Source organism: Micromys minutus (genome assembly GCF_963924665.1).
Source record: "Micromys minutus genome assembly, chromosome: 1".
In the NCBI taxonomy this organism is placed as follows: Eukaryota; Metazoa; Chordata; class Mammalia; order Rodentia; family Muridae; genus Micromys; species Micromys minutus.
The window spans coordinates 77,285,586-77,298,915 of NC_137969.1; the positions used below are offsets into that span (position 1 = coordinate 77,285,586).

The 13,330-nt window shown below is 37.7% G+C and overlaps 1 protein-coding gene across 2 annotated transcripts in view; it reads right to left on the reverse strand.

Moving 5' to 3' along the window:
- The window catches only part of KIFAP3 (kinesin associated protein 3), a 110,380-nt gene that overhangs the window by 43,231 nt on the left and 53,819 nt on the right, over window positions 1-13,330 (reverse strand). For both annotated transcript variants that reach the window (XM_080932881.1, XM_080932882.1), the window contains exons 12-16: window positions 13,032-13,140; window positions 11,609-11,721; window positions 5,672-5,837; window positions 5,018-5,143; window positions 2,563-2,661 (exon numbers count right to left, since the gene is read on the reverse strand). In XM_080932881.1, coding sequence (XP_080789007.1) covers window positions 2,563-2,661; window positions 5,018-5,143; window positions 5,672-5,837; window positions 11,609-11,721; window positions 13,032-13,140 — 613 coding nt within the window. The remainder of the gene's footprint in view (window positions 1-2,562; window positions 2,662-5,017; window positions 5,144-5,671; window positions 5,838-11,608; window positions 11,722-13,031; window positions 13,141-13,330) is intronic.

Below are 13,330 nucleotides of genomic sequence, written 5' to 3' on the forward strand. Positions count from 1 at the left end.
TGAACATACAATAAATACAACAGACTCCTCAGAGAAGTACAAGGCAGAGAGTAAGACAACTTTTATCTATGATGCCTCTCATCAGTGTGGGTTAGGCAGGCTAGCTAGCTACTAAGTGCCCGCTGTAGGCATAATGTTGTGTACTGTGTCAGTTACCCTTGTAATATTCAAAGGCAGAGTTCTGTGTCCCCAGATCTGCTTCAATCCTTATTCTGAAAATCCCATGTCAATGTTGTGTAAACATTGCTCCCCAATTATTCCCTGTTTGCTCAATAAAGAAGCTGATGAGCTAATGGCTGAGCTGAGGAGAGAATAGGGTAGTCCTTCCTCCCAGCAGGGGGTTGGGCAGGAGCTGGGAGAAAGAAAGGAAGTATTCACTATAGGTAGAGGGTACAGGAGACACCATGGAAAAATACCTGGGGCAGAGAAAGCTATAACATGCAAGTATCTCAGGGATTTTGGCTGGAAGTTAGCCAGATTAGTTTAGAGGATTAAACAGATTAATACTGCTCAGCTGCTGTGCCTTAAAGCTGTGAAATAAATCTAATAGTCCAGTCTCAATTATTTGCTAGCTAGCCAGGCTAAGAGAAAAACTGCAACACTCATACACTGCCACTGATACCTGAGTGCTCTCTCCTCTTCCGAGGTCCTGAGATTAAAGCTCAGCACCATCACACCCACTTTCTAATGTGGATTCAAGGCCATGAACTTAGGTTCTCAAGTTTACCACTCTACTGTGAGCTGTCATCCTGACCCTTGCCTATTCCTATGATGTTTTCAAATTTCTAACTTTTTTGTTTACATATAGTATTAGTGTATATAAAAATGTTTCAATATGAATGGAAGTTATTTCAAAAGAATAGCAAAGAAGAATTCAAGCAAAGATAGAAGCCAAGGAAAGTGAACAATATATAAATTGCAGGTAAGCACTGGTTTTTAAAAGGCAATAATTAAAATGTTAAGTTGCATTAAAATCTGTTATTTTGTAATATACAGAGAGAGAGAGAGGGAGGGAGGGAAGGAGAGAGAGAGAGAGAGAGAGAGAGAGAGAGAATTTGAAGGGAGATACTTTGTTGCTCCTAGTAGCAGTGAGTTACTAAACAAAATCCCCAGTGCCAAAATCCTCATTTGTTATTAATCAGGAAGAAAGACCATAGAGGCCTCCAAAGCAATGTATGCTCTTGTCATTACTGTTGATTGTCCACAAGAATCAGATTATAAGACCTTATTGCTGAAGACAAAACAGACTTTAGTTGCAAGATACAGAGAAGTTAAGTGGCAATTGAACTGAGAATCATCTCGGTTAGCCTTAAAAGTGCCAGAAGGTTACAAGATGGCTGTTGGGAGAGAAAACTGAGCTCAACCCTATCAGCTACAATACCAACCTGCCAGACAAGATATGTGCATTTGTGCAACTGTGGCATGACTGTTATGGGGGTAACCAATACTCTCTTCTTGGACTGTAAGGGTTATAGGCCCTGTGGAAAACTGACTACTGTTGGGTAGCAAAATTTCGGTAGCACCAAACTGCCTTCTAAGTAGCCAAATTATTCACACAGGTAAATGTTACTCTTATCCCCTATAAGTGAAATACCGCTTTAGTACCCACAAAACAATCCTCAAGATGAAATGGGTTGCCTTTTAAAAAAGAAATGAAGACCCACTAGTAATTAAACACTGTTATTCTTTTTGTTAGTCATTATGTAATGACTTTTTATGAATTTTTGATAGGCTAAAGGGACACCTCTGTCTTTAAAGGCTAAGGGTCATTACCAAAACTTTAAGAATTTTTAATGCTTTATCTGTGTCCTGAAAATCAGAGTGAGGTCAAATTCAAAATGGATTAATTTTAATTTATTAATGGACTAATACATTTGATGAAGATTTCAAGACAGCATGATATTTAGGCTGAGAAATCTTTCTGCTAGATTTTTTAAACTGGGTTTTTTGAAACTAAATGAAAAGATGTAAAAACCATGTGTTTGGCCAGAAAGTGCAGTTAAAGCTTAAGATATAAAGGCTGTAGCTGTTAAAGAGATTAACACCATAAAAAAAGTGAAGTAATCTTCAGCAAGACAATAAAACAATAAGAAAGGAGCTTGTGGAGAATTGCACCGAGGTTACAGAGAAAGTCTTCGAGGACAGGCACTGAGTCCATGTGTTGCAAGTCCTTATGAGGCTCACAGAAGAACCTGAGTGTGAAGTTGAAATGGAGACCCTTAGGGTGGTGGAGATGCCAGTAATGCTACGGGTCCATGTCTCCCATATGTACATATAACTCCCATGCACAGTCTTTTTAGTGTGTCTAAGTTTTGTCTATGGTCCATAGGTGAAGTGAGTTTACACTGGCAGCATGCTGGTTTTCACAAGGTTCTGATTCTCAAGTACTACAGATCGCAGATGTTATTTTAACCCCATGCTAATTCCAGTTAATTCCCACTGAAATAAGCTCATCATCTAACTTCACTTCAGTCTTTGCTGTTTGCTACAGGATTTCAATACATGAAAGAGTGTTTCTACATTGTAAATTGTCATTATATATTTTAAACATTGAAAGGATACGTGTTTCCTTGATTATGACATCTCTTGTGGCCTGATGAAAAACCATCTGGTAGAAGACATAAATTATCTGACACACAAATTCATCATCTTCTTGCTGAGCTGAAAGGAAGAGAAGCTTGCATGACAGAGTTGCCTGTTTACACAGTGAACTGAAAGCAAGTGGGAACAATGCAGTGATGGTGACAGGTAATAGACAACAGTATTGGTTTACCCACCCCATATTGATTTCACATGGAAAAACAGCACCTTCTAAAGGCCTAAATCTTTATTAGACACCAGTGCTAAAGGACTCACCTAGAATGCATGACAACCTGGGTTTAATCCCCAGAAGGACAGGAAGAGAAAGTGGACTAGTATAAAAAGATAGTTTGTTGAATAATATTCACAATGTTTAAATTTAAATATATTGGCATAAAAGAGGTATTTTACCTTCAATCTAATTTTTATAATAAAATGCTATTATAAATGCTAACTATAGATATATTTTATATTAATAATTGTGACTAATAATACTTATCATAAGCTTGTAACTTAATATAGTTACTTATAGAAACCTAATTAAAATGGGATTTATTGATATAATTTTGCTATCCACTCTTGGCAACAGTTCAATGATATATTAAAAACATAGCTCCTAGTTAACATAGCATCTAACTAGCAATGTGAACTAAACTGTGGGACTCGAAGTTCAGTCTGCCTTTAAGTGATTTCCATCACTAATTTCCTAAACTATCCAGGCTACTGCTCATTCTCTTTCCATACACAGTTTGCTCTAAGAGGGTTAAACATTGAAAATGTATGTAATTCTTTTTTTCTTATATAGTTCTTAAAACAACCATACACATACAGAGAGAGTAAACACAGTAAAACTCTGACCTGGCTGTTAAATATTTCTTTAAATATCTCAGTTCTCTCAGTCAAATTACAGCACAACATTCTAGGACTTGGGCCATTTTCTAACTTCCTAGTAACTTCCTGCAGCTTCACAAGATCACCATCTTCTGTCCACTACACTGCCTTCCTTTTCACCATCCCCCATCTACCTAGTTTCTTTTAATTAATTCTACTCTGAAAGTTTCTGGCAGTGAGAAGGGTACTTGAAAGCAAATACATACCTACTACCCCTCTGAGATGGAATACTTTAAAATATGACTACATTGTTAGGAGGTCTTTTAAAAATATTAAATTACAAAGCAGACCTTAAAAATCTCAAACAAGAAAATATGCAAAAAACTTACACAGGTCATTTATTTTATTGGCCATGACTGACTTAAATGGCCAATAACCACAAACTAGATTTCAATTTTATTAATTATTGGGGAAATTTAAATTACCACCACAAGGAGATACCGGTAGAAAAGCTGCAATTAGTGGGCTCAGCACGCCCAGAGTGCTGGCAACAGAAGCAGCTCTTCTTTACTTGCACTGGTGACTGGCCTAAAAACTGCACAAGTGCACTAGGAGACAGACCAGCACTATTTACAGAAACAACGCCAACTCCCTGACTCAGCAGTTCTAAGGTGCACTCCTAATGCACATAAGCACCTATGCTAATGACTAAAAAAAAGGTTTCAAAAATATTATTTATAATAACCAGCATTCCCAATGCTCCATAGTACAAAACCCATTAATGGTACAGAGGATAGAGATATATTTATATTACTATATGCAATGATGTAAAAAAGCAAGTCCTATATGTAACATAGATGAAGCTCATAAATATGTCATAGGATAAAAATCAGCCAGATTTCACTTACACAGTTAAACCCAAGCAAAGCCAACTTATCAGTGATACAATTCAATACTAAAATGATAAATATGTTTTCTCTGATAAGGATCCTAGCTTGAACTCTTGTGTGTAACATGGACCACAAGTGGAATCCAGGAATATTGTAGACACATACTGCTGCAGTTAAAATTAAAATTAAATTGAAAATTCAGGTTCTTAGTCCTGAGAACCACATTTCAAGTGTTCAATGGTCACACAAGTTGGGCAGGGCAGACATATGACTGGGAAGTTCACAGGACAATATCATGTACATCTAGCAGAGAATATGACGTTTAGAATCAGTTTTCAAGTTAACATTCTTACCTAAAAGTGAAGATCTAAGAAGCAAGGATTGCACAACAGAGAACAGCTAACTCAAACTAAGATAAAGATGGACAGAAAGAAGCGACTCAGTATTACGAGTCGGAGTTGGGTAAAGGAGGGAGGGTACATGAAATTAGTCCAGAAGTGCTTCATAGTAACTTTCCTAACAGCAACCCGAAGTCCTTTCATATTATTCTATCCACTTGAACTCAGCAGATTATTTTAGATTATTTTTGTAATTACATAATTTAGTTAATCTATGACTAATGAAAGAAAAATATTATATAACATTGCAGATTGTATTTTACATGTTAAAACTTAAGATACTAAGTATCCTTGTGCACTGGCATGAAAATGAGTTACCATTCAGCAGCTCGATGAGTGCTGGGATTATCCCAGACTTAGCTAGTAGAGCAGCGCACGAGTCATCCATAGACACTGTCCCAATCATTATGACCACTTCCAACACAAGGTCATCTTCTGCGGCACCTGGCAAAATCAAGGCATAGAAGGTTGTTGAAGTGCCCCGAGCAAACCCATTGTTCTGCCAAACATGCGTGCACAGAAAAATCTATCCCCGTGGATCTATGAATCTTTGGCATGCTTATAACCTTGTCTTTTTAAAATTTTCCATTTGCTTTTATCCATGATGGCCTATGGAACTGGTGAGACAATACAAAGGTGTGAATATATATTTGAAAATACAACTGGAAGATAAGGGAAGCAGACAATAAAGGCTTTAGTCAATGTCTCAGAGAGCCTTGTGTTTGCGCTATCACATCTTTATGTAGTGTGGGGGGCACTTGCTAATAAAAATACAGTAGAAAGAGGAAAATAAACAGGAGAGAACTAATGTTAGAAAATAACTGTTAGGACAAGTAAGAATTTAGAGAAAATAGGAGTTTGCAAACAGTTCTTCTCAAAACAAAGCTGTCAGAAGCGTATGCTGCCTGTAACAGCAGCCTCAGCCCTATCTGAAACCCAGAGCTTATGCAGAGCTCCACAGTGAACACAGACCTGGCTTTAGTTTATCTTTGAGGAATGGAACAAGTTTGTACTCCTTCAGAACCAGTTCCCAGTCGAGATCTGGGATTGTCAGATTTGCCAACGTTCCTAAACACTCGATTACAAACTCCTCCTCTTCATCACTGGAAATCTGGGCTGCAAGGTCCCCAACATAATCCTGAGGACAAAAGAATTTCAACGGACTTAGAATCTAGGAGAGGATCCAAACTCATAATTCAACTCTCTGATTAATAACAAAAAGGAAAGTAAACAGAAACATAGTTCTTCATGTAGTTGAGTTAACTTGCTAAGGTCTGATGATCAGCTCCAGAGAGAATTCCCTCCCTCCTTCCCTTCTAACATGTTGAAATAAATGATAGTGGTAATTGTGTACAAAGGTGCCTAGATAAAGAGAGATGGGCTATTTTCTCCTCTGTGGTCAAAGCTTTAGAACCCAGGTGCAGGAAGACTTGCTCTTAAATCATAGCTCCATCATGTACTGGCTGTGACCCTTAAGGATATTTCAATTTCTGAAAACAGGCTGCTGACTTTAAGAATATAACTTAAAAGGATGCACAATGGAGCTATCATCTATACAGTAACCACTTTACACATATTAGAGCTATTATTGTTTTTACTTGAAAATAAATCTATTTGTTTTACTTAATTTGTATTCTTCTTTCATACTACATCCTGACTGCAGTTTCCTCTTCCTCCCCTCCTTCCACCTCTCCCCTTACTTTTCTCCCAATCCACCTCCACTCAGAAAAGAGCAGGCTTCCCAAGGATATCAACCAAACACAGCATAAAAGCTACAATATGACCAAGTACCTACCAACACATCAAGGTTAAGCAGCTCAGTAGGAAAAAATGGATCCCAGGAGCTGGCAAGAGACCCAGGGACAGCCCCCATTTCCGTGTTAAGATTCCCACAAGAACAGCAAGCTACTGAGCCATAACACACAGAGGACCTGTGTCAGACCCCTACAGGCTCCATGGACTCTGCAAGTCCCCTGAGTCCCAGTCAGTTGATTCTGTGGGTCAGGTTCTCCTAGTCTGTTCCTGACTCCTCTGGCTCCTCCAATCACTCCATCCCCATCCAAGGCAGGACTCCCTGACCTCAGCCTCACTCTGTATGCGCTCCCCTCAGTTGCTCGATGAAGTCCCTCTGGTCTCTTTATAATGATTGTGCTAGGCAATTGTCTTAGTGCACTCTGCAGGCAGGACAAGTTGTAGGTTGAAGTTTTTGTGGCTGGGCTGGGGTCCCAATCCCTCCACTTGAGTGAGGCCTTGCCTAGTTAAGGCAGATGACTGCTTCAGGCCCTGTGTCCCCTATTACTAGGGTCTTGGATAGGGTTACTCTAGAGTCTCCATTGCACTCGATTTTCACCTTGCCCCACAAATGGCTTCCAATTCTAGCTTTGTCTTCCAGTATTTTCTTCCCCTCTCCCCATGAATCTGATCCCTCCTGTTCCCAAATCAAACTGTTCCAGCCCACTTGCAAAATCTATCCCATTTCCCCTTCCCCTAAAGATTCTTGTGTCCCCTCTTTAAGTCCCCTCCTTGTTAACTTAGCCTCTTAGGGTTGGTGGATTGTTGCATGATTGTCTTTTACTTTACAGCTAATACCCATTTATAAGTGAGTACATACAATGTTTGTCTTTTTGAGTCTGGGTTACCTCACTCAGGATGATATTTTCTAGTTCCATCCATTTGCCTACATATTTCATGATGAACTTGTTTTTAAGAGCTGAGTAGTATTCCATTATGTATATGTACCACTTTTTTAAAAATCCATTCTTCAGTTGAGGGACAACTACAATGTTTCAAGTTCCTGGCTATTATAAATAAAGCTGCAATGAACATAGTTGAGCAAGTGTCCGTGTGATAGGATGGAATATCCTTTGGCCATATGCCTAGGAGTGGAATAGCTCTGTCTTGAGGTTTATCAGTTTCCAATTTTCTGTTAAACTGCCATATTGACTTGCAAAGAGCATAGATGAGTTTGCATTTCCACTAGCAGTAGAGGAGTGTTCTCCTTGAGCCACATCTTCACCAGCATGAGCTGTTTCCTGAGTTTGGTTTTAGCCTTTTGACTAGTGTAAGATAGTCTCAAAGTCAATTTAATTTGCATTTCCTGGATGGCTAAGGATGTTGAACATTTCTTTAGGTTCGTCTTGGCCATTAGAGACTACTCTGTCAAGAATTCTTTTTAGGCACTATACCACATTTTTTAATTGGATTATTCAGTTTATTGATTTCTAGTTTTTTTTTTTATACACTAGAACTTGAGTTTTGTACAGAGTAATCAATAGATGTGGATTTTTAAATTTTCTTCTATATGCAGACATCCAGTTAGACCGGCACCATTTGTTGATGATGCTTTTTTTTTTTTTTTTCATTGTATATTTCTGGCCTCTTTGCCAAAAATCAGGTGTGCACAGGTGTGAGGATTTACATTTGGGTATTCAATCTGACTCCATTGAGCAATGCATCTGTTTTTATGTCAATACTATGTGTTTTTTTAAATTACTACATCTCTGTAGTACAGCTTTAGATCAGGGATGATGACGCCCCCAGAAATTCTTTTATTGGATAGGGTTGTTTAGGTATTTTGGGGTTTGTTTTTCCATATGAAGTTCAATATTGTCCTTTCAAGGTCTGTGAAGAACTGTGTTGGAATTTTGATAGGTATGTTGAATCTGTAGATTGCTATTGAGAGGATGGCGATTTTTACTATGTTAATCTTACTGATTCGTAAACTTGGGAGATAGTTCCATCTTCTGATATCTTCTTCAATTACCTTCTTTCTTGGATAGAGTTACCCCATGATACTTTATATTTTTCATGGATATTGTAAGGATGTCGTTTTCCTAACTTCTTTCTCAACCCATTTATAGCTTGTATAAAAGAAGGCCATTGATCTTTTTAAGTTAATCTTGTATTCAGCCACTTTGCTGCAGGTGTTTATCAGCTGTAGGAGTTCTCTGGTAGAATTTTTGGGGTCACTTATGTATACTATTATATTATTTGAAAATAACAACAGTTTAACTTCTTCCTTTATATTTGTATCCCCTGATCTCCCTTTAATTGTCTTATTGCTCTAGCTAGAACTTGAAGTACTATATTGAATAGATACAACTAAACAGGATAGCCATGTCTGGTTCCTGATTTTAGTAAAATTGCTTAGAGTTTTCTTTATTTAATTTGATGTTGGCTATTAGCTTGCTATAAATTGCATTTATTATATTTAGGTATATTCCGTGTATTTCTGATCTCTCCAAGACTTTTTATCATGAAGGGTTGTTGGATTTTTGTCAAATGCCTTTTCTGCATCTAATGAAATGATCATGCATTTTTTATTTTTTCAGTTTGTTTACATAGTGGATTACTTTGATTTCTTGTTGTCTAGTCCTCTTGCATGTGTTAGCTTCTTTTCCTTCTAGAGCTTTCAGGTGTGCTGTTAAGTTGCTAGTGTAAGTTCTCTCCAATTTCTTTATGCAGGGACTTAGTGCTATGAACTTCCTCTTAGCACTGCTTCTATTGTGTCCAATACATTTGACTATGCTGTGCATTCATTTTCATTAAATTCTAGGATATCTGGGCTAGAAATGAGGTTTTTAAGTCAGAGAGAATTTATTTAATAACAAGTCTATGACTAATATACTTAACAAATATTCAGTGCCTGCTAAATGTGAATAACATTGTTACTGGGCAGAAATGTTCGGGAAAATATGAAACCTGCTTTCAGAGTGCTTTTCGGCAGTTACTAACAGTATCTGGTGGCTATCTTATGGTTATATGGCAAGGAGAAGATGGAGAAGTCAAGATGGTCATGTTTACAACTTTCGCAACTGGATAAACTATTGAGGCTTTTGAAAAGATGGAAGCATGAACATTCAGAATAATTTGTTTCCAACAGAAGTGCCCAGCTGATCCAACATCTTTGTGATTTTATAACCCACTAGCAAAGAGTATAGGATATGTTACCTGGCAAACTGCAGTAGGTAACGGAGAAAGAATTCTGGAGTAAGCAGGCACATAAGATCTGACCATAAGCCTGGGATATGGGAATGTGGATATGTTGATTAGGTTCCCACTGGGTATTCCCTGACATGCAGATACATTAGACAAATTTTCAGATGAAGAAACAGATAATAGAAAGCATTCTATTTTCATTCTAGAAAGCAGCACTTAAGCAATAGTTGGAACAACTGTCCAAAAATAGAAAGAAAAGTAGCTTGGCCTTTTCACAAGTCAAAAGAGAAGATGATTTCAAGGCAGTGAACTGGGCTGGAACATCCAATAGGCAGTCTAGATACTAATGACCTGTTTTTGTTTTCTAACACTTACAATGCTGGGCCTCACATTTACTTAGAGCAGTATGTATTTTCTGGCTGTACACTGCAATCATTCATGGAGCTTTTGAGAATAGCATGCTCAGTTGATTCCCTGTATCAAGTCAATTAAAGGCTCACTGGTACAAGCCAATAGATTACTATTTTGTTGAGTAAGATATAGCTGCGCACAGGTCTATCTGCCATCTACGTCTGGGTTACTGGGTCTTAAATTACGTCAGAAATCCTGAATCTCATAATTTCATGTTACAGTGGGATAAATGATCAGAAACCATCCTACTAATTTCAGCAGTAGGCCACGTACACAGTAATTTCTTACTGTAGTTTAAACTGTATTTTTCTGAAAAAATATGAGTCCAAATTCCCTATTTTGGGCCAGTTCATGATCAGAGAATTTGAGCACTAGGGTTATCTGAATTACCTCCTTTGTCTTCACATTGTTTGTTTCATCTTTTTGAAGTATTTACAAATTGATGATGTGAGTTCTATAACAGGCTCATGAGCACAGCCTTAACTCTGGAATGAATTTTAAGTAGAATAATCATGACAGCTAATTTGTTTCAGCACTCACTTGGTATCAGGAGTTTCTCAACACTTCATTATTATTATGACCCCGAGAAAAGGGCTCTTTCTGTATTTCCCCAGTGAGACAGTGAGTGAGAGTCAAGGTGTTAAATGACTTGGCCAAGCATCTGTGTCAGAGCTTGGGTGCTTTGTTGTTCTGCTCTTTAGCTTTGTCCTTCAGAACTCTGGGAACAAAGGGTGACACAGGTGACAGGAATCACATCCTGGGTAATACATCAGTGACTGCCATGCTGGGCTTTTGCTCTGCACATCCATCAAAAGCAGAGGAGAGCAAACCAGGTGCTCTAACTACTTTCTGAAACTTTTAGGAACTTTTGTTTGTTTTTGTCCTGTGTTTTCTTTGTGTTTATTTATTACATTCGTGTGTGTATGTATCTGTGTGTGTGCACGCATGCATGCTATGGAACAGTATGATGGAAGTTGAAGACAACTTGCAGGAGAAAATGCACCAAACTGATACAAAATATTAATATGGAAATGTGTGTGTGTGCATGCTTGCAGAAGTCTGCATATGCATGGAGGGCTGAGACCAGCTTAAGGAATCATATCTTTACACCATATGGGATTGAACTCAGGTTGGCAGTGGGTAATCTAATTATGTTAAGTCACTGTTAATTAATTGTTCAAATTAATGGGCTTTCTTATAATACCATCACACACGTACATATTTACAACCCTCAGGCCTTTTCCCTGCCCCCTTCCTTTTTCTAACAGCCTCTTTGAAGGGTTCTTTTTCTTGCAAGTACTGTGGAGTGAGGTTAGCCTGGCAGACACACAGACACCACATGCTCTCTCTATTGGATCCCAGCTCTGACTCTTCTTATCTGTTTAAATTCATTCATCAGTGCTGCAAAGCTAAGCACATGAAGATTCTCACAAGACAAGAGCTGTTTGCGTCTCTGGGAAACATCTGAAGGGAGCCCAATAAGTTTTCTCCCCAAATGTAGCAACTTAAAGCTATGGTCTGAGGTCTATTTTAACAAAGAGAAGGCTGGGAGCTACTCACAATGAACAAATTCTTAGTGGGTCCATCGTGCTGGGAGATGTTTCTGATCATCTTCATCAGCAGTGGGTCCTTGAGCTTCAGTGCTCTTTTCATGAGCATTTTCAGCCCATTTCCTAAAACAGAAAAGTGGGAAGTCACAGTAAGCGTAAACAGCTTGTTGCTTGTGGTGCATCTAGCATACTGCAGAATCTTCACGTATACAACTTGAATCAGATGAACATGTGCTGTGTAACCCAAACCACACACCATATAAACTACACAGAGAATATTTTCTTCCTTCCAGAAGCTCCCTTGTGCCTTACTTGTCAATCTTATTTTCCTCAACAACCATTTTTCCTTCACCCTTTCTCGCTCTACTTCTACAATTTATCTTTTCAAACACAGATGAGCTTTATGACCTACAGTGTTATTGAGACAGGTTTAAACAGTATATGTTTTCTTGTGTTTGAATTATGCTCCACAAAGGAAAATATTCTTTTGAAACAATTATACTTCGAAGAATTTATTTTAAGACTACAAAACTAGAAATGAAGAGTGAGAGGCAGGATCATTTAGCACCATTCGTGCTTGAGAAGAAGTGCAGCAGGGTAAGTATGCAAGAGCCATGACAAAATCATAGCTCGGTTATGTTTTTATTCTTAAATCAGTCTGTTTTAAAAATGTTTGCTATTATTATTTGTGCATGTGCGTGTGTGTGTGTGTGTGTGTGTGTGTGTGTGTGTGTGTATGTACGTGTGCGCACATGATGTCTGTGTGTATGTGCATACCATGGCATGTATGCAGAGGTCAGAGAAAATAGTCAGATCTCTCCCTATATATGGTTCTGGGGATTAAACTTAGGTCACAAGGCTTGTGGGAAAGCTCCTTTATCCCCAAGCCATCTTGCCAAACTACTTTTAAATAAAAGTATTTTATCATTTGGAATGATATTCAAAATATTAGTTTTAGAAGACCATTTTATAATGAACAAAGAAAAAATATTTTTATTCAAAAATTTGTAGAAGTATTATAAAATTCTATCTATTTTTGATTGGTCAGAATAAAGACTTAAGTTTTTTTATTTGTTCATCTGTACTTTTCCTAATGAACATGTGCTCCTCAAATAGGTTAAAACTGTCCAGTGAGCACAAAAGATGGTAAGTCGCTTTTTTTTTTTCATGATACTATAGAAACACTAACCTTGTATTGTATTTCATTACCTTTCAAATAAATGTAACCGATTTGTGTATAAAATATTAGCATGGAGTATATCTACCAGAAAAGGGCATCCTATGAGACCCATAGGGATTATAAGCATAGTAAAGAAGCTATTTAAGAGGATTTATATTTACATTGTATTCTTTCTTACTTTTATTTTTTATTTCTTATTATTTGCCAATTATCATTTGCTAAAGCCGCTACCTATTAAGCTCTGTGCACTGACCTTCACAGATGAGCTGGACATTTCTCTTGTTAGCAGCAAGATTGATGCAGAAAGAAATCAGCTCCAAGTCAATTCGCTCATCTGAACATTCAAAGAGCATCTTCATTAACTAGCAAGAAACACAGGCCATATTTTATTCAAAAGATCGAAACAGAGCCCAGAAGCCGAATGTATTAGGAACTCTCTTAAATTATATTCTGGAAATAAAGTAATCTCTTCTTTAAAACAGACCCTAAGGCCTTAGCTGTAAAATAGGCCAAACGAGCAAATGGGAAGTGAATATCTAAATAGTAAGTAGT